The sequence below is a fragment of the Sus scrofa genome, chromosome 13, assembly GCF_000003025.6.
Source record: "Sus scrofa isolate TJ Tabasco breed Duroc chromosome 13, Sscrofa11.1, whole genome shotgun sequence".
In the NCBI taxonomy this organism is placed as follows: domain Eukaryota; kingdom Metazoa; phylum Chordata; class Mammalia; order Artiodactyla; family Suidae; genus Sus; species Sus scrofa.
The window spans coordinates 177,492,417-177,514,103 of record NC_010455.5 but is presented as its reverse complement, the minus strand read 5'-3'; the positions used below and the strand labels follow the sequence as shown (position 1 = coordinate 177,514,103).

The 21,687-nt window shown below is 34.8% G+C and overlaps 1 protein-coding gene across 25 annotated transcripts in view; it reads left to right on the top strand.

Annotated features, from left to right (window-relative positions):
• ROBO2 (roundabout guidance receptor 2) overlaps nt 1-21,687 on the top strand; it is a 1,674,316-nt gene that overhangs the window by 1,525,924 nt on the left and 126,705 nt on the right. For 20 of the 25 annotated variants that reach the window (XM_021071393.1, XM_021071387.1, XM_021071400.1 and 17 more), the window contains 2 exons: nt 16,150-16,277; nt 20,783-20,794. In XM_021071393.1, the coding sequence (XP_020927052.1) occupies nt 16,150-16,277; nt 20,783-20,794 (140 nt within the window). The remainder of the gene's footprint in view (nt 1-16,149; nt 16,278-20,782; nt 20,795-21,687) is intronic. The other 5 variants (XM_021071386.1, XM_021071392.1, XM_021071405.1 and 2 more) reach the window with 1 other exon arrangement.

The following is a 21,687-nucleotide window of genomic DNA, read 5'->3' as shown; positions in this document are numbered from 1 at the left end:
GTGCTCCTAGGTCGTTTAGTTGAATTTCTAAATTATTTCATAAACACATTTCATTAGGAAGTGTCTGTGGGCAGAAGGCAAGAGAAGAAAGCCTTCTGAACCTTCCATTACACTGCCGAGACTGAACTGATCTCTGAGGATACAGAAGTCCCCCTGCTCCAAGTGCTCACTTTAAACATGGATGAAGGAGACTTCTTGTAGTTTGTCCATCAGTGATGGCAAGGCTGCCATGTAGATGGCAAATTAAAAAATCTATTTTACCCCAAAATTATAATCTCTTATTATTTCCAACTCTTCTGAGTATAAGAATGGGAGCTGCTCATCAAAAAGTGTGGTCCGAGCAGTGATTTCTGCAGACTCTTGTGGATTTAATCTCTAAAGTCTTTTTCTAAAAGGATTTAAAGTTGAGGTTAAATTCTGACCAACACACATCTGTGAGATATATCCATTTTTCCAAAATAGATATGGCAGTTTCTAGTCCTGTTGTAAAACTAAATTGTCTTAAATGCATTTATGCCAATAAAATAATCATTTCTAAACTGAAGGATAATTTAACCTGCCTCACCACATTATTTGTTTCAACAGGGTCTCCTTAATTGTGATACATTTGCACTTTTTTACCCTAAATTTTTATGTTCTAATTAGTTATAGTAATACCTGGAATATTTTAAAAATATTTAAAAGCAATACATTTAAGGGATTGCAATTATTATTTGAATAATAATCTAAAGGTTAGTGAAAAATTATCAAAGATGGTTGCATATTAAGGATAGTAATGAAAATAATTAAACACTCCTTTCCAAAATTGTGAACCAAAGGAGAAGCCCAATATCTCTTGTACAGTTTGAACTTGATTTCATATGAAAGTGGAAGGAAAAGTACATGATTATATTATATATGTATATCAATACATAATTGAGATTTTTTTCTAGGCAAAGGCAACAGAAAGACAGTGGGACAAGAAAAACAAAGATATTGGGAAACATCTTATGGACCAGGAAATCTAGGCAAGGTAGACAAATAAGTGTTGATACCGAGAAGTGATAGACATGGAGGGAGAGTTTAAATTTGTAAATTGATTAAGAGAGTAGGAACCATCTAAGGTTATGGCAGGATTGGATATTTGAACTTCCGATTTCAAAGGAGGAGCCATTCCACTTTAGGGTAAGGTCCAAGATCTTGCTATGAGGCAATGACAAATGGAGATGGAGACAGTATCTCTGAAAGAGGGAGTACGAGAGAAATGAGAAACAGCTAAGGCAAATCTTAGAGGATATTTATTGGGCATTTACTATATGCCAGGTTCATGTCTCAACACCCTAAATGCATTAACTCATTTTATCCTCACAATGGCTCTAGGAAGTACATCCTTATTAAATGTCATCTTTGTCAGAGAAAGAAAGTCTAAGATTCCTTTTGAAAACTAGGTGGCATGATTGCTATTCAGTCATACAATATAGGACTTTGTTTGCTTTTTAAATTTTGTTTTGTTTGTCTTGAGAATAGTTCATTCCCCGCAACCCCCCCAAAAGGATTGAGTAACTGCTCTATGTTAGGCTCTGGGTAATTATTTGGAATGGTCGAGATGTTCCTATCTTTCTCTTTTCCTCCCCCCTTAAACAAACCCAGAGGAGAAAGCCAGATTTCCATTATAAGGCATGGAGATGAAGGTAAAAATCTGAGAAAGATAGAGGATAAGGAAGATTTACAAATCAGCAAACAAGTAGTTCAGAAAGCACAGTGAAAAATTTGGGGGAGACAATCCCCCCAAAATGTGTGAGAGTTTATTTCAAGGGAGACAATACTCACTGCAGAGGAGGTGTAAATGAGAATAAGATGACGGGAGAAGATGGAAACTTGGGTGACGACCAAGAATAAGAGGCTGTGAAATTTACAGTTGTCCGCAGACTTGCCAAGAGGGTTCATCCCTGGAGTGTCCAATGTCTGCCATGGGTATGGAAGATGGAGGAGACAGGGGTACTCGAAGGGCAGCCATAGACTCAGTGATTAAAACTTGGAGGCACTTCTAGTGTGGGGTGAGTGGGTTGCTTTGGCCTTTCTAGAGTGGCTCAGCTCTAGTTTGGTTTAATGGCCCACTTTTGGGGTTGGGGTGGGGGTCCTGGTTTCAAGACGGTTACTGTCTGGGATCCCTGGCAGTGGTTCGAGGCCTTGCCTTTTGGGTCTACTTATCCTGTGATGTGAAAACTGCTCTTTGTTGAGTCAACTATTTTTATTCCATTGTGGCTATTTTAGACATCTTTTTTTCATTTGCTTTCTCTTTGCTTTTTCCTTGGAAAACTCCCTGCCCTCAGCTCTGCCAAAGAGAGCTGGTAGAGGGATTTTCAATCCATGGGTGCAACTTACAAGGGTGGATCCACCTACACCTGGACTGGAGATAACAAAGAGCACGTTTAAGAAAAGCCAAAAAAGGATAAAATATTATTTAGTTAATCAAAGCAGTCAGAATGTCATCGTATTTCAGTATAAGCTTCCAGAACAGAAGAACATCAAGTTCCCTTCAGAGATCAGTTTGTTTCTTACTGTTTCCCTGCACGTCTAATCTCTTGAGATTTTTGTTTCCTTTCCTACCCCAATAAATGTTGTATTAATTTTAATTTTTTAAAGGATATCTACTCTTCATACTGCTGTTAAGTGTGCCCTGCTTCAAAATGCTTGCAACCGGAACCCTAAAAGTATAGAGGAAGGTTCATTCCTTCACTCAAACTATAAACTTCAGACTATGCTTGCAGATAAAAAGAATGTAACCCACAAAGGCTAAGAGTACAGGAAACTTTCCTCAATATCCCTTTGCCAGCAAAAGAACGACCTATTGTGTTCACCTCCGAGTCCCAGCTCTCAATCATGATTTAAGAGCTTGACTTTAAGTTACACCTTAAATATTAAAGATTAAGAAAGTATCACCTGGAGCTTAGGCTACCAAAAAGTGCTTAGGTTAGTTTTAGCAGCAATTTCATGTATTATCTGTGAAAGGATTTTGTTGGAAAAATTGTGAGCAGAGATTTTTTAGGAAAATTGACCAACTTTTCCTATTTGCATCTGCCAAGAATGAAAAAAGCAGAAGATCTAAATTTCTCCAAGATGGTTTATGTTTTATAGAAAAGTATCTTGATTCAAATTTGTGAGTTGTTAAGAAGCACTCTTTTCTAGCAATCAAAAAAATGACAGATTTCTAAGTGGCCACTTCTCCATGTTCATTGTAATCCATATAATAATACTGATTAGCTGATGAGTGTGTTTCCAATTATCAGTGAATGATTCCATAAGATCAATAAGTGATTTTTATCCTAAAAATACTTCTGTTGAAAACAAAGCAATAGACCTTGTAATATTTTCATGTAAAAGCTCCATAGTTAAGTTTTCATTGAATATGTAATTACTGAATGCCTATTATTGCAGATATTACTTTATTTTCTGAAATAATCTAAAAGGTGTAAGGTGATTTTCAGCTATTTGGATTGAGTGCAAGTATTTTAAAAATTGAAAACAAACTTTTCAAGTCTTCCTAAGGGAAAGAAGCATTTACTTGTGTAGACGTTAATTATTTCTTGGTTCAATTCATAGTTTTTACAAGTGGCAAACTTAATGATTAATAATGCAGATACATAATAAAATTCTAAGTGCTAATTTAAAACACTTGTTCTAGAATTGGAACCAGACATATTATAATAAGTAGTAGATGATTTCAAAAACTAAAAATGCTGAGAAAATAAATTTCCCTCCATAAAAACAAAGGTGCTTTTGAGATGAGAACAGCCATTCAGGAAGTTTTATTAATGTAGAGTCCTTGCATAATTCAAGCAATGCAAAGAGATTCAGGGAGTTGAACTAATAACAGTAACATTCCAGTTTGTGATTAAAAAATGCAGTGTTATTTCTTTCATTCTTTTTTCCTCCCCAATTCCATAGCCATTGTAAAAGGTTTGGAGGGGGCGGTCCCCAAATTATCTTAATTGTATTCATAAAAGCTAGACAATCATGAAAAGTACCTTAAAAACTTTAGGTACTTTGGGGATTGCAAAGTATGAGAAATGTGTAAAATGTGGTTATGTTATAAAATTTTGCCAATTTTCAAAAAACTTTGATATTTTTAAAGTAAATTTAAGCTTATAGGAAATCTCCCCACTAGCTAAGAGGGGATGTTGCTTAGCTAGGAGGAAGAAATAAAATAGATTCTTTAATTTAAATTTGGAAATGATTTTAACATACCATATACTCTGTTTCTTAAAAAATCAATAATATTTTCTCTTTTGACACACTTTTAAGATCATTCATTCAATATAAGAGCGCACACAAATAAAACCTTGCATACAAACTGTTGTTTTAAGTATTAAAAAAATTTATTTTGTTTTGTTTATTATTTAGCTGAACAGATGGTAATGGTTTTGACACAATTCAGTTCCCGTTTTCTTTGGGAAAAAAACAACACAAAAACCAGAGCTTCTTTTCCCACTTTGTCACAGCTGGTTACCAATCAATCTCAATTCACGCTACAGTGATGATAGCACATGTTGTCCGGGGGCCAAATCTGATTGGGTTGCATTTTTCAGCAGTGTTTCATATCAGAAAAAAAAAAGGTATCTTTATAGTGGGGACTGTCAGCACATGATTGTACAACTGTCATTAATCAAACCTGGCAACAATGACTGCATTTATGTAAGTCCGAGACCGGCAGATTTCACAATCAAAATCACCCAATTTCTGTTAGGATTTCCGCACCAGTTGTGTGTGTGTGTGTGTGTGTGTGTGTGTGTGTGTGTGTGTGTGTGTGTTTTAATCTGTTCCTTTTTTTAAATTTTTAATTAAAATCAGACAATACCTCCTACATGTTGATCATATATCATTTATACTGTGCTTTAAAAGTAACTGTTTTATACAAAGTATGCTCTAGTTACTCAGGATTTATTCTCCACTATGCAAAGAAGGCTAAAAGCAGATCAGAGTAAAATTTAGGAACATTAGACTGTTCAATAAAAGAATATTTTTAAAGTGTGTATATGTATTAGGGAACACATTTATGAATCTCCTGGGATTACAGTTGGCTTTAAAATAATACTGAGAAAAATATTGTTACTTTCTGGAGTTTTTGATGCTTTGAACAGAGTCTGATATAGAAATACACACCTGCCCAAAGCATACACACACACACACACACACACACACACACAGAGCAAGAAACACACACATCATATGGAAAAGGTGTGTTGCTCTGTGGTAGAAAAATAAATGGATTTGCTGCAGAGGACACCAATTTCAGTCTCTTTATAATTCAAGACAGCAATCTCAGCATCTTCTTTAAAATGGCATTTGGAAATAGGCATTTTCTCAAAGTCATTTATTGTTGTGAAATCTTATATTAACCTCAGCTGTAAACTGTGAAGATCTCTTTAAATATAAGGAACTATTATTTATAAGTATTTATATTAGTCAATATTTGCTTTCTATGGAAAAATGAATATTTCCCCAATTATTCAACCCAATAGTATAAAGCATCTGAGATTACTGTTAGGCATGTACCGATTTATCCAGAAAGAAATCCAAGAAATAAAGCCACATTTACTGGACCTCTGGAAATCTTTGACATCTAATTGCTTGTGAAATATGTACTTTTAGGAAGCACATTACTGTCTCAGAAACATTATGACCCGGTAGAGAAAGCAGAAACTGGCAGTTGATACTCATGACAATTTTTCCTTGGATGATAATTAACTCAAGGAGTGTGTTATTGGGAAAGGATCTTTGTCGTATTTTGTCTCAGGTTGCCTAAATGTGAAAACAATGAGCCAAATATTTACTTTTCTTTGAGTTTTGAAGTTATTTAAATGTAATTTCTTTAAAACCAATCCTTATATTTGCTAAGGTTTTTTTGCGGGCAAGAGCTAATTTGATCACAATTATAAGGTCTTTCATTTCTCTGACCTGAGGTGCATCTTATAGTAAACAATTAATAAAGGTACTATGATATGCTTCAGTCTCCTGGGATAAGGAAACTATCAAGAGTCAGGCTAGAGACTGGCACAGCGGTTCCGTAATGTTGGAAGGAACAGTAGTGTCTCCAGTTGTGTGGTTCTTTAGACTTGGGTAGGCAGTGTGATGAAAGAGTGTGCCCTTTGGAGGATGACTGAACTTGAGTTGAAAATCCAAATTTCTATGTGAAAATGTCAACATTTTAAATTACATCAATTATTCCAATAATTTAAAAACATTTGTGAGTCAAAACACAAATACACACACACACACACACACACACACACACACACACACAGCTACGCACAGACAGTTTGCTCTCATGAAGATTTCCATCCACAAAGGAACAAATTGCAATTAAGAATTTATAGTATCAAGTGTAAATTTCTGTACCCAGACCATGAGGCCTCAATTCTAATAACAACTCTGCCACAAAAAGCTTAATAATGATATTGACCATTTATTCATTGAACCATCTAGGAAAAATTTGTGGGAGCAGCTGCAATTTTGGTAGTATATCCCCTGCTTACTTAATTTCCCTTTATAGATTTATACATTTTTAAAAAATGGAATCTTTATGTTTTCTCTTGGTAGAAAGTTATAACCTCTAATACAGTTGATGAAGAATGTGCCAGGAAACCTACTTTTTAATATGGGCCAAACTTTTGCTCCAGTGAATTCCAAGACTCTAGATAACAAAATGCTATTTTTCTAATCTTAAAATTAGGACATTAAACAAGACTCAATAATCTTTCAATTGTTTGCTTTGTCTCAGAGTTTATAAACTGTTGGTTTCTTGGAATATCAATTTCATTAATTTTCTTATAATTACATAATTAAATAGCCTCCCTCTCCCTTATCCTAGAGGTATTTTATTTAGGCTTCAAGTGTTCTCCTTTCATATTGACATTTTGGGACTCACCGAATATTTCCATCTTTATTGACTCATGCTCTTCATGGTCTCTAGACTTAAATAATATTCTTTTGAAGTTATTGTTTTTAACACATGAAGAGTTCAAATTCATGTATGTCACCTTTTCAATTTTTATGTCTGTATTTCCTTTTTTCCTTTTTTTTTTGTCTTTTTGCCTTTGCTAGGGCCGCTCCTGTGGCATATGGAGGTTCCCAGGCTAGGGGTCAAATCGCTGCTATAGCCGCTGGCCTACGCCAGAGCCACAGCAGCACGGGATCCGGGCCGCATCTGTGACTTACACCACAGCTCACGGCAACGCCGGATGGTTAACCCACTGAGCAAGGCCAGGGATCGAACCCGCAACCTCATGGTTCCTAGTCGGATTCGTTAACCACTGCACCACCACGGGAACTCTTGTATTTCCTTTCTTGATAAACAAGGATTAAAATTGAACAAAATATTCCAGATTCCATTTTGCCATATTTTATAAAAGTATAAAAATAAACTATATGCTTTCAGATTGAAGCTTGCATGCCTAATTTTTCAAAAATTTTAAATGGGGGACATAATTACTTACCTACCAGAATTGTTATGAGAATAAATTCATAGTACATTTGAGAACACTATGCAAAAAATTTCTTTGTCATTATTTTATTTTAATAACATGTGATTAGAAACCGCCCTAGTTCCCAAAATAATGAGTTAATATATTCAAAAGCATTGAACAAGACACAAAGCTTTACTTAGTTCTCCTATAGTCTTCCCATTTGTTTTAGATGTTCTTCTAGAATTATTTCTTTTACTTTGGTGCAGAGATTATTTATTTTTCATGTTAGAAATTTACAGAGAGAAAAGCATAATGATAATACGTAAATCAAATGTCTAGATTACTGGTCAAGATTTCTTTATTTGAGCACTATATCCATAGTAGCATTTATGTATTAAATATTTTGTCTTAATATTTACAGTATTTTGTTGCTTTAATATACATTTCAGAACTAACTGCTAATATATAAACCTAACAGCATTACTTTCTTTTTTGATATAATAGAAGAGTATTATTTCAAATTATTTGATATTTCTGCTCTGTATACAAGTGTTTTACTAATAACTATGCCATAAAAAATGATGGAAAAATTTTAAGTTTTGTTGGATGGTTCATCATTCATTCAATAAGTATTCACTGAGCACATCTAAGATCTCAGGTGCTGTTTGGTAGGGCTTGGGGTATATAGTTGGGAACAAAAAGGAATCAGTTCTTGTTTTCATGAGTATACATGCTCTTGGAAAGGAGGAAGATAAGAATCAAGCCAGCAATTTGATAGAGGTATGTTTTGTGAAGAAAATAAGATGTTCTATAAGTAACAAAAATTTGAAACAAAGAATAAAAACAAATATAAATAGTTTGAAAAAGTAACTTGTGGGCAGGGAACTGCTTTATAGTGTAGCTACTTTACAGTGTAGCAAGAAGGCATCTTTGAGGGAATATTTGGGTCATCTTGAAAGTTAAGAATAATCAGCAGTGAAAAATGTAGGGGAAGGGTATCCTGAGTTATGAAAGTTATAAAAGAAGTTTATAAAACTAAGTTATAAAAGAAGCACAAAGACAGAGTAGTAATTAGGTAGTTAAGTTGTACAAGGGAAGAAGGGAAGTGTGGTTAAAAGAGGGTTAATGAGAAGTTGAACAGATTATTTGAAATCTCAAAGACCATAGAAATAGGTTTTATTCTATGTGACTGGATGGGAAGCCATTAGATAATTCTAAACAGTGGAGTAACATATCAGATGTAGGTCGACCAATCAGTGAAGCTCTTCATTTTCCTTTAAACCCTCAGATTACATAATGGCTATTATGTTATATAATTTGTTGTTGTTAGAAATAGTTAACCTAAAAATAAAGTAATTCATAGGAAACCCCAAACTCAAAAGGCCATCTTGCAGGAGTGAGAGCGTCCTTTTCTGGTTGGTACAAGGAGTAATAGCATTAGTAGAAGTTTCTAAAAGAAATGTTTTGTTTTATCATATGTTTAAGATCTAATTGTCAGAGATGTTCAAAGACAGAAGAGTTCACTCATCATAAGAATAGGCTGGAAAACTGGTTGGTAGATTGTTACAGATGGGATTCAAGTGTGGTGGGATGGTTGCCAAAGTGAGCTTTTAAAAACACTTTTAAACAGATAGAGTCAATTATTTTATAAGTATTTAAAGTATTTTGATATAAATCAAAATGCCTATAATATTCACTATCTTTCCTTAGGCACAGATCCAATGACAATGAGAATTTAAAAGATTCCGAGTGCCCCCTAAAGTGAGAATCCTCGAAGTCTCTTTGTTTTTGTTTTTATTTTTTTAATTTATTTATTTATTTTGCTTTTCTAGGGCTGTGCCCACAGCACACGGATGCTCACAGGCTAGGGGTCGAATCAGAGCAATGGCTGTTGGCCTACGCCACAGCCACAGCAACGTCAGATGCTAGCCACATCTGCGACCTACACCACAGCTCATAGCAACGCCAGATCCTTAACCTACTGAATGAGGCCAGGGATCAAATCTGCATCCTCATGGATACTAGCTGGATTTGTTTCCCATGAGCCACAACGGGAAGTCCCTTTGTTTTTATTTTATTTATTATTTTATAATGATTTTTATTTTTTCCATTGTAGCTGGTTTTACAGTTTTCTGTCAATTTTCTACTGTACAGAAAGATGACACAGTTACACATACATGTATACATTCTTTTTTATCACATTATCATGTTCCGTCATAAGTGACTAGATATAGTTCCCAGTACTACACAGCAGGATCTCATTGCTTATCCATTCCAAAGGCAATAGTTTGCATCTATTAACCCAAAGCTCCTAATCCATCCCACTCCCTCCCTTTCCCCCTTGGCAACCACAAGTTTCTGTTCTCCAAGTCCATGATTTTCTTTTCTGTGGAAAGCTTCATTTGTGCCATATACTAGATTCCAGATATAAGTGATATCATCTGGTATTTGTCTTTCTCTTTCTGACTTACCTCACTTAGTATGAGAGTTTCTAGTTCCATCCATGTTGCTGCAAATGGCATTATTTCGTTCTTTTGTATGGCTGAGTAGTATTCCATTGTGTGTATATATGTATATGTATATATATATATACACCACATCTTCTTAATCCAATCATATGTTATTTAGGTTGTTTCCATGTCTTGGCTATTGTGAATAGTGCTGCAATGAACATGCGGGTGCATGTGTCTTTTTCAAGGAAAGTTTTTGTCTGGATATATGCCCAAGAGTGGGGTTGCTGGGTCATATGGTAGTTCTATGTAAAGATTTCTTTTCTTTTTTTTTTATTTTTTTATTTTCCCACTGTACAGCAAGGGGGTCAGGTGATCCTTACATGTATACATTGCAATTACATTTTTTTCCCCACCCTTTCTTCTGTTGCAACATGAGTATCTAGACATAGTTCTCAATGCTATTCAGCAGGATCTCCTTGTAAATCTATTCTAAGTTGTGTCTGATAAGCCCAAGCTCCCGATCCCTCCCACTCCCTCCCCCTCCCATCAGGCAGCCACAAGTCTCTTCTCCAAGTCCATGATTTTCTTTTCTGAGGAGATGTTCATTTGTGCTGGATATTAGATTCCAGTTATAAGTGATATCATATGGTATTTGTCTTTGTCTTTCTGGCTGATTTCACTCAGTATGAGATTCTCTAGTTCCATCCATGTTGCTGCAAATGGCATGATGTCTTCCTTTCTTATGGCTGAGTAGTATTCCATTGTGTATATATACCACCTCTTCCGAATCCAATCATCTGTCGATGGACATTTGGATTGTTTCCACGTCCTGGCTATTGTGAATAGCGCTGCAATGAACATGCGGGTGCACGTGTCTCTTTTAAGTAGAGTTTTGTCCGGGGTGGGATTGTGGGGTCATATGGAAGTTCTATGTATAGATTTCTAAGGTATCTCCAAACTGTTCTCCATAGTGGCTGTACCAGTTTTATGTATAGATTTCTAAGGTATCTCCAAACTGTTCTCCATAGTGGCTGTACCAGTTTACATTCCCACCAACAGTGCAGGAGGGTTCCCTTTTCTCCACACCCCCTCCAGCACTTGTTATTTCTGGACTTCTTAATGATGGCCATTCTGACTGGCTGGTGTAAGGTGGTACCTCATTGTAGTTTTGATTTGCCTTTCTCTAATAATCATGTTGAGCATTTTTTCATGTGCCTGTTACCCATCTGTATATCTTCTTTGGAGAAATGTCTATTCAGGTCTTTTGCCCATTTTTCCATTGTGTTGTTGGCTTTTTTGCTGTTGAGTTGTGTAAGTTGTTTGTATATTTTAGAGTTTAAGCCCTTGTCAGTTGCATCATTTGAAACTATTTTCTCCCATTCTGTAAGTTGTCTTTATGGGTTTTTTTTTTTTTATGGTTTCCTTTGCTGTGCAAAAGCTCGTCAGTTTGATTAGGTCCAATTGGTTTTATTTTATTTCTCCTGCTTTGACAGACTGACCTGAGAAAACATTTATAAGGTTGATGCCAGGAAATGTTTTGCTTATGTTCTCTTCTAGGATTTTGATGGTGTCTTATCTTACATTTAAGTCTTTAAGCCATTTTGAGTTTATTTTTGTCCATGGTGTGAGGGTATGGTCCAGTTTCATTGATTTACATATGGCTGTCCAGTTTTCCCAGCACCACTTGCTGACAAGACTCTCCCTTTGTTTGTTTTTAAATTTCAACACCTTTATGTGACAGGACCTAGCAGGACTAGTGTATTGTGGCACTTATTTTTTTCTAAGTGGGAAAAGACAGCACTGCTGTCAGAAACGTGTGCATATCTAACTTCAGGACTGGGGAAGTGTGCACATTAGTTAGAGAAAGACTTGGAGGTGGTTTTGACTTACTCTTGTGTGGGGGTGACCTTACCTCTTCTAGCTGAGAATCATTTTACTGGGCTCAAAGCCCTGTGAATGCATATATCCCGTCTTCAATGCAGTGTCTGGCATATTGGAGACAGGGTCAGAAGTATTTCCTAAAGTAATTAAACCTTCCTTATAATCTTGTCAAATTTCAGTCAGCTTCAGGGGGAAATTGAAATGAGACAATGTTAAATGTCCATCTACTAATTATGCTAGGTAATTTATATGCAGGATCATTAAAACTTACCACCCAAAAACCTCTTTCTACTAAAAGCTTACCTGTGTCACTGCAAATGGGCTTATTACCTGGGTACATGTACTCTCTGTACCTAGCTGGAATCCTGCAAGTGTTCCAAAAATACCTCTATACCTCCAGATCATTGCTCTTATCCAGAGTTTTACAGTCTATATCTAAAACCTTGTTCCATAGTTAGATGAAAATGTAGATTTACTATTTGCTTATAAAGGCATGGTATCTTTGAAAAGTAGTCCCTTTTATTAGCGACAGAGGTTAATTCTATTCCTCTTGAGCAATATTTCACTTTTTCCCCCATAAAAACAAAAATTACAATCATAGTAGTATATACAATTACTTGTATTTATCAGGGAATCCTTAATAAGTGAACAAAAGCCAACTTAAAAATGATGTATATAACATATGTATAATATTTTCTCTCCTTTTAAAAAAAAGAAATTTTGACAGATGAGATTTCAGACTTATGTTGGGTTTAAATATTATCTAATGTGTGATTTTTTTTTACTTTTTATGCACACACCTGCACCATACGAAGGTTCCCAGGCTAGGGACTGAGTCAGAGCTGCAGCTGCCAGCCTATACCACAGCCACAGCAACATCAGATCCTTAAGCCATTGAGTGAGGCCAGGGATCGAACTTGCATCTTCATGGATACTATTCAGATTCTTAACCAGCTGAGACACAATGGGAACTCCCTCTAGTATGTAATTTTTTATTAAACTTTTTTTTTGTTAAAGCCACATATAAATAGCTCTCACATTGTATTTGTCTATCATGTTGTTACCTATGTAATTTATATAATCTGAAGTAAAATTTTGCCAGAAGGTGTAACTTGGTGTTTGCTGAATATGAAATTATATTTCTATTCAAACGTGTGGATAATGTGGCTTATATGTCTTAAGTTAGCCTTTAAAAATTAAACTAAGTATTTTATTGTGGGGAAGGAGAACATAATACAGTGGGGAAAAAAGTGCCAGTTCAGGAGTCAGAGTTCAAGGTTTGAATTCTGGTTTTTCTCTTTAGTGGCAAAATAACTTTGAGAAAATCATTTCACTTGAGGAAGGGTCAGTTTCCTCCCCTGTAAAATGGCAGTTTCTGACTCAGAGTATTATTTTGAGACTGCATTGAGCTAATGTGCATGTCTTTTTCTTTTCTTTCTTTCTTTCTTTTTTTTTTTTTTTTTTTTTTTTTTTTTTGTCTTTTTGCTATTTCTTTGGGCTGCTCCCACAGCATATGGAGGTTCCCAGGCTAGGGGTCGAATCGGAGCTGTAGCCACTGGCCTACACCAGAGCCACAGCAACGTGTGATCCGAGCCGCGTCTGCAACCTACACTACAGCTCAAGGCAACGCCGGATCCTCAACCCACTGAGCAAGGGCAGGGACCGAACCCGCAACCTCATGGTTCCTAGTCGGATTTGTTAACCACTGCGCCACGACGGGAACTCCTTTTTCTTTTAATTTAAGGCAACATAGTTTCTGATTTTGTTTCATCAAATGAAAGATCATAATTAAGCTAAAATGTAAGTATCTTCTATTAACTTAGAATATGTTTTCAAGTATGCTTGATCCAGAAATAACTTTATAGATCAAGTTCATCTTCCCCTCTTTCAGCTTTTGAGAAAACTCAGAGAGAGATGAAGAGACTTTTACAGAAGTCAAACAAGAACCAAAGACAAGAGTTCCCGTCGTGGCGCAGTGGTTAACGAATCCGACTAGGAACCATGAGGTTGCGGGTTCGGTCCCTGCCCTTGCTCAGTGGGTTAAAGATCCGGCGTTGCTGTGAGCTGTGGTGTAGGTTGCAGAAGCAGCTCGGATCCCGCGTTGCTGTGGCTCTGGCGTAGGCCGGCGGCTACAGCTCCGATTCGACCCCTAGCCTGGGAACCTCCATATGCCGTGGGAGGAGCCCAAAGAAATAGCAAAAAAACAAAACAAATGAACAAAAAGAACCAAAGACAAAACCAGAGTTTAGTTTTTAAGATGAATCAGAAATGACTGCAACATATATTATTTTTATTCAATATTTATAGCTTAGAATTAAGCATGTCATGCATAATATAGGCTAACTATAGGAGTCATCTTTACTAGACAGTAAATATATCACCAGCAGCTTTTCTGAAGCCATCATTAAAGTCATTATTTCTCACGTATTTAATTGGCAAAGTTAAACAGAGAAAGTTTCTGTGTAATGTTACTGTTTCATGCGTCTTAGTCCCGTACTTGCTCTTAACTATAAATATAGCTTTTTAAGAAAGCCCTTATAGGTAAAGATGGCAGATTGGCAGCCTTGCAGTCATTCATATTTGGTTGATCCTAATATCAGCAAGAAACAATACTCATCATATATTCAACCGGTTATTTCTTGTACTTCTGATAGGAGTAGTAAAAATAACTAATAATGTGCTTTCTGTATGCTAGCTAGCTTCATGCCCTTTATAAGTAATAAATATCTCCTTTAAAGCTCACATTCACTCCATAAGATGGGTGTTATTATCAGCACATTTTGCTAATGAGGAAGTTGAGATCTAGAGAAATTAAATATCTATGCACTGTTTCAAGCATAAGATGAGGGCAGAGCCCAAGATTAAAAATATGGCCATTTGGCTCCAGAATCTCTGCTCTTAACCAACTGGCAATGCGACTGGATATTAAAAGCTCTGTGGCTGTAGCAGTGTGTGATGCAGACAGGATCTCTGCCTTTATCGAAACAGACAATACAAAATGTAAGCAAGTGCAGAATGACTGGTATAGCAATAAAGGTTTTTGTTTGTTTGGGGGCAGTTTTTTGGTTTTGTATTTTGTTTTGAAGAAAGAGTAATCATAGTTTTCTAGTGTGGTAATGGATGGCTTCAAACAAGAATAGGGGATGATAAGGCTTTCCTCATGAGTCATGACACGTAAATCAGTGGAAGTTTAACCTAAAACATAGAGGAAAGAGTATCCACCGTAACTGGAGGATGCGGGAGCATGAAGAGTTAAGTTCAGTTGACATGCTTTGTTTTTAGACCTGGTTTTCTATCTTGCAAAGTTCTTTAAAAGAGAACTTTTATTAGGTCTATGTCACAGCTTCTAATAATGTTAACTGTGTTATTCTTTTAGTTAAAGCTGGAAGTAGAAGAATTCTGTGTATAATACTCTTCATTGAAAGCCTAAAAAGTTTTTTTGGTACTGAAAGCAATAGAAAGTCACAGCTAGTTGTAAGCAAAGAGAACTGATTAAAGTAGTATTTTGGAAACAGATTTTAACTGTGTGGTATATATAAGGAAGAGTCCCAATGTGATCAATCAGAAGCTATTGCAAAAATGTGTGTGTGAAATAACAGAGACGATCAGTGAAAATTAAGAAGAAAAATCAAATATGGAAAACTGTAAAGATAACTTCCTTATTGTATAATTTAATAAGAATTTATTAGAATTTAATTTCTTAGAATTTAACAAGAGCATGTTCTTATGCAATCTCCTAAAAAATCATGTTGAATTTTTTATTTTTTGAAAACTAGTATGTTAGTATACTTGTTAAAAAATTGAAATGTGACAATAAATGTTTGTGAAAGAGACGAGGATGTGCATTACTAAAACTCAGTCTAAGGCATGCTGATGTTTTAAAGTTAATATTGCTGATTTGAAAAAGGACTACCTCTTCTTAATTCTTTTAACCACTTTTCTGTCAATTTGTGAACAAATAAGAGAATAATCTCCTTTAATATATTCTGGCTCTCTCATATTCAAGATGCCTAAAAAGTTAAATCATATATTTGAGTACAGTGTAACTTACAAAATACAACTCTCCAAGAAACTGAAATATATACTTTTTTCTTACTAAGAACTACAGTTTTGATGCAGCAGAGTTTTATACCTATATAAATTATAGGTAATTGATAATCAAACAGCTTAGAGATCAGATATGAAATTAATGATCGTATTAGCAATATCTTTAATGTAAGCAATTGTACTTTATGGCTGAACATCCTGTGTCTGTGTGTGTGTTTTACTTTAGGTAAAATACAGTACAAAAGAGAAAAATGAAGGTGAATACTTAATGTTATCTAGATATAACCATATTATTTAATAAAACCAATTCATATTCCACATAGGTATGACATCAAAGATGATTATACCCTGAGAATTAAAAAGGCCATGAGTACAGATGAAGGCACGTATATGTGTATTGCTGAGAATCGTGTTGGAAAAGTGGAAGCTTCTGCTACCCTTACAGTCCGAGGTAAGAGACTTAAGATGTGAAATATAATTGAACGAGCAGACTAATATTTGGTTAAATTGGTAAGTGGACTCAAAATCAAAGTAATACTTTCATTGTTTTATTATTACATTAAAATGCCTAGATTTTGTGTCTTCTTTGGTATTAGTTGAAATAAAATTACTTTCAAATTTGAGTTTGAAGGGATGACCCTTTGAAGGGATTAATTTTTATTTAATAAGTAATAGCTAATATAGTTTAAAATGAAATCTTAAAAATAGAAAAGATTTATGCTAATCTTTGTTTCAATCGCTTTGAACTCTTTACTGCTTTTAAATATCTCTAGTTTCAAAGATACTGTTTTCTATTTATTAGATTGTCACTCTACACTAGTAGGCAGTTTTTTTGAAATTCTTTTTTATTTCAGCATTGAAAAAGCAATCTGAAAAAAACTAACACTGCTTCCAAAGGTGAAAAATGGACACAAAGGAGCTCCCACATTGAGAAAATCTGATTTAGAGAGTGATTTGTGAAGTTCATTGGCCTTAAATAATTGAAATAGTCAGTGCCGCTCCTGTAATAACTTTCACTTTCTGGGTGTCATGCACTTTCTCAGTCATGGAGTAATTTTCATTTATAGACTCCCTGCAATTGCTTATAAGTGAAAGAAAGCATTATTTAACCCTACAGAGAGCTAGCATGAATTAACTATCTTCCTGATGGTGCATGTTGAGCCACATGAGTAAATTATACAGCCCATGGTACCAAATTGTACTATGTACACAGCTACACTTACTCTTGCCAAATAGATGTTACCCATGGCATTGTTTATGCTCACAGGACTTCAGAGATAGGCAGGTGCATCCATCACTCGTCTTTCGGCCTTTCTTTCGCTATCCTAACTGGTGCCTCCTCCCATCCTTGTGATAAGGAAGTTGGTTGCCTGTTCTCATCCATCTATCAGTTTTATCTCACCCTCTTTGGTCAGACTTCCTAGCCTCATGCAGCTTTGCTTACAGAAGTTTTCATAAGATTAGGAGAAAGGCTTGGAGGAATTTGGATTGGAAATAAATGTGTCAGGGGTTCTCAGACTGGTCCTTCATCTGGGAGGAAAAATGATTTTTGCCAGATATGTGATTTGGGCATCAGATCAGTTAAAAAGAAAAGAGAAAGAAAAGAAAAAGAAAGAAAGAAAACCCTCATCTTCCTCCAGGTAACTATTAGGAAACATTCACTCTGGATACCTAGAAAAACATTGATTTCCAGACTTCTCAATCACTCCATCCCTGTTCCACCTAAATGATTTTTTCCTCATCCAGATATTCTAAGGTGGATTTAGATACAAAGTAAATTTCAACAAAACTGGCAAGGTAGTTGCTTTTCATTCCTCCTTAGTTAACAGCTCATAAAAAGCTATGATCATATACCATTTGAATATATATATACTGTCATATGTGATCAAAATCTGAAAGCCATTGTAAGCCTCTTTAACCTACATTCTCTGGTGGGTGATTATATATTTATATATATTCATTTGCTTTTATCTAGTTAGCCCTTTGCCAAAGCAATTCACTTGACCATGTTTCCCCCAAAGTTTGTTTGTTTTTTCTGAAGTGAGTGGGAAGAAGAATAAACAACTAACCAAGAAATGTTCCATTCAGAAATATTTGCTGACTAAACAAATGGTGAGAAAATGTGAGGGGTTGTTTGTGCAAGCAACGGGTTCCTTTTATACTTGAATGCTTGGATGAATGAGATTTAAAGTGATCTGTTTGCTTTAAGATCTTTCCCAGCTAATTGTTTACATAATTTGTTGAAAGTTTCAGGCTTACCATTTCATTTAACAAAGCATGCTCCTCCTGGATGGATGTTTGAAGCTAACTTAAAAACTAATAGAAAGAGTTGTTTGTTTTTAGTGGGATTTTTTTTTTTAAATCCTCAAACCTTAAATGGTCTCTCCCCTAATCTGTGTCCTGTAGACAGATTAGAGAATTTAATCTGCGTGGTATGTATGTCATCTAAGACTGAAATTTCAAACACAGGGTTTTAAGGAAAAAAAAAATCTCCATAATATAATAAAATGTGGAGTAAAATATTGTTTTAAAATGTATTTTTTTTTTACCATTAGGAGAAGTGGTTGGGATTTCTCATGCTTAAGAGGCTAACAGGAAAAAAAAATGTATTAACTCTAGCTTATTTTTTTGCTGTTGCCCATTTTTCTATGCACATAAATGAAATGTTCAGCCCTTTTCTGGTTTGTTTTATTAGAATGGGGTCAACTGACCCAAGAGGCCACATCCATTTTCATCCATTTAATGCATGGATACAGTTTAGTTTAATTTGCTGATTTTGAAAACATCCACCTGCTGGTTTTTTTCAGGATGAAATGTTACTATGTAACAAAGACAAGAAGTTTTAATGTGATGTTTCTGTTAAAATTTTATCATCATATTCACTTTAGCCAATTGAGGAAAAGAAAAAGGAGTTTTATAGTCAAAATCTGAAACAGATTTACTCAGTTGATTTCCACTTCAAAAATATGATGAAAATAGCTTATAAAATTAAACTTAACAGTAACTCCCTTTGCTGACTCAACAAACATAAAATTAGAAAGAAATAATAGGCAATAAAGGCCTCCTAGCATTTATATTCTAATAATTCATGATCTAATGGAACTTTTATAAGTGGCTCAAAAATGAATGAACACAAACTGCATATTTGTAAACATATTTTTCCCATTTTTCACTTGCTAAATTGGCTTTGCATAAATCAAGTCTTCATTGGGAAAATCCCTTGCTTCCAGAGCAATAAAGCCTTAATTTTTTGGAATTACCCTAAACCAAGTAAAACAGATATTTTCTTTCTTTAAAATGTCATTTCTCACCGTGTTTTTTTCTTTTTTTTTTTTTTTTTTACAATCATAGACTAAAAATACATTTTTGTTTTTAAAGGAGAAAGATTTAGCTTGAGGTGGCCCTTGAAAAATGCAAATCCCAAAATGAAAAAGTTCTTTTTCTACTAGACATTGACAAAATTAAGAGACATCTCATCAATTAGAATAAGGCACAACTTTGTTATGTCAGTCTGTTGTTTTGTTCTTAGTTGTTATTTTTGTGTGCCCAGACTAACTCCCACCACCCCCAAAAAAGAAAGTGTAATTGTTATGCATAGTTCAACTTACTTTCTCCCTCTAGCTCTAGTAAACCCACCATAGACTGTAGGACATGTTAGAGTTTCACCAAGCTAGGATTTTCATTCAGCTGCTGGTAACTGTTTTATTCTTTTTTGAATTGCCTTACTCTCCCCCCTTTTAATTGTGAATCATAGTACATGACCATGATTCTCAGATTACGCAATGCTAGAATTACGATGTATTTGTTGAGCGAATGATTGTCTATAAACATGGTTTTAAAAGCTATATGTATCTCACCATGCCCAACAAGATATCAAGGCAAAATAATTTTGAGAGTCACACCGTATTTACACTAAAACTTTATCCACGGAAATATGGGTAAAGCACTTGTTTGCTGTATAAATTTGTATTTTGAAATGTAAAATTTCATGAGTTCAAATGCTGCTAAATCTATTTCTTCTTTTTTTGAATAAATGAGACCATATGTTTTGTATTTGTCCATTGCATTTATGTAAAGTGTTTACTGTCTAAATTGATTTGGCGTTATTCTTTTTAAAGAAAGTATTATTAAGCCCATGTGTATCTCTTACAATCTTTGCACATTAATTAAGGGGGCAGCCTATTACTACTGATTTTAGTGATTGAAAGTTATGGAATAATAAAAAAATAACAATTTGTTGAAGCAGCATTTTGAAAACCACTCTCAGTGTGAATAGGAATCAATTTGTCATTGTTTCCTGTCCTCTGACCAAAAAAAAAAAAAAAAGAAAAAGAAAAGAGCTTAACAGTAGTTAGCGAGCTACTCAGTTGAAATCTCTTAGGATGTTCCAACGTATTTGTTATATTTTCATCCACCCTGTCCACGGATGAAAAGTGATGTGATCTTAACTTATTACTGGCTGAAAAGCAGCGTCAGGGGCTTTTCTGTAGTCCTTGTAATGGTTCTGACTAACCATGCTTAAAATCCAATTGCTATTTAAATCAGACAGTGAGGCCTTCTTTTATTGACATGACATTTGCTAGCCTGTGACTTGAATAGTTATATTCATCAGGTTCTTACTTTAGGGTAACACAAGGCTGTTTAACTCTAAAAAGATCTTTGAAATAATAACTGCAGTAAGTGATGATGATGATAAGACCTCATGTAAAATCTCTCTCAAATTGCTTAGAGTTAATCTTGGCATGCAGAGTAATTATTTTCTTAGAATGCTATTTATAACATTCAGTTTTTATCAAGCTAGGACATCCTGTTCATACTTGAATAATGAGACTAGAAATCACCCTACTGTCCATACTTAAATGTAGCATTACACATCATGCATTCTGATAATTTTCTTTTCTTTCTTTTTTTAAATTTCTTTTTTATGTTCTCACCACACCATTGTAATGTCTACAGCTCGCCCTGTTGGTAAGTAGCCATCCTTCTATCCATTTCGCATGGCTTTGTACAATGCTTCATAGCTCATGCATAGTAGGATATAACAGAATGAAATACATTTATTCACCCCTATTAAAATATTACTTGAGGGTTGTCTGCTGTAAAAGTTGCTCCTGATTTTTTTTAGCACTTTACTAAGCCATTTTATAGGGACTTTTTGCTACTCAGCAATTAATAGATACCAATTTTCATGTGAAAGAATATATGAATGGATGAATATTACAAACGGCTAACTTTTCTTGAGAAAAATATGATACTTTCTTTTTCCTTGGTTGGGTGTGTAAAATATTCAGTTATTAGTTATGTTTGATGTTCATTAAGATAAAAGTATGTACTAAATTAAGAAGTTCCATTACTTTGTGCACTTTTGCTTTAAGCTGCTTGGAGTCCTCGCTTTGTAAGGATATTTTTTTACTGCTGCATACTTACTGTCTGCATGCCTACTTGAACAAAATTTAGAAGAATGCTTCAAATTATTGCAGTTGGTGCTTACACTAAGAGGAGAAGAGGGGGATGAGCTGCGTTCTTTGGCATGAAACGTTGTTTGAATGTATCTTGTTCTTCATTTGGCTTTGCAAAAACTGAAGTTAACAGCTTGCGCTTGCAATAATTTAAATGATGTTATTTGTAAACAAAGATAAAATATTCAAATTTATTGATTAATGAGCTTTCTGCATCTCTTCTAAAGTTTAACTTAACCTAGTAAGAAGTGTGTTTAAATAAAAGACATCTTGGTAATTATGTTATAAGTAAATGGCTAGATATATGCATAAATGGATAGATGAGTGAATGAATAAATGAATTTAGTACATTGCTTCTTTAATGTCCCAAGAGATAAGTTAATAAGTTATTTGGTTTGACAC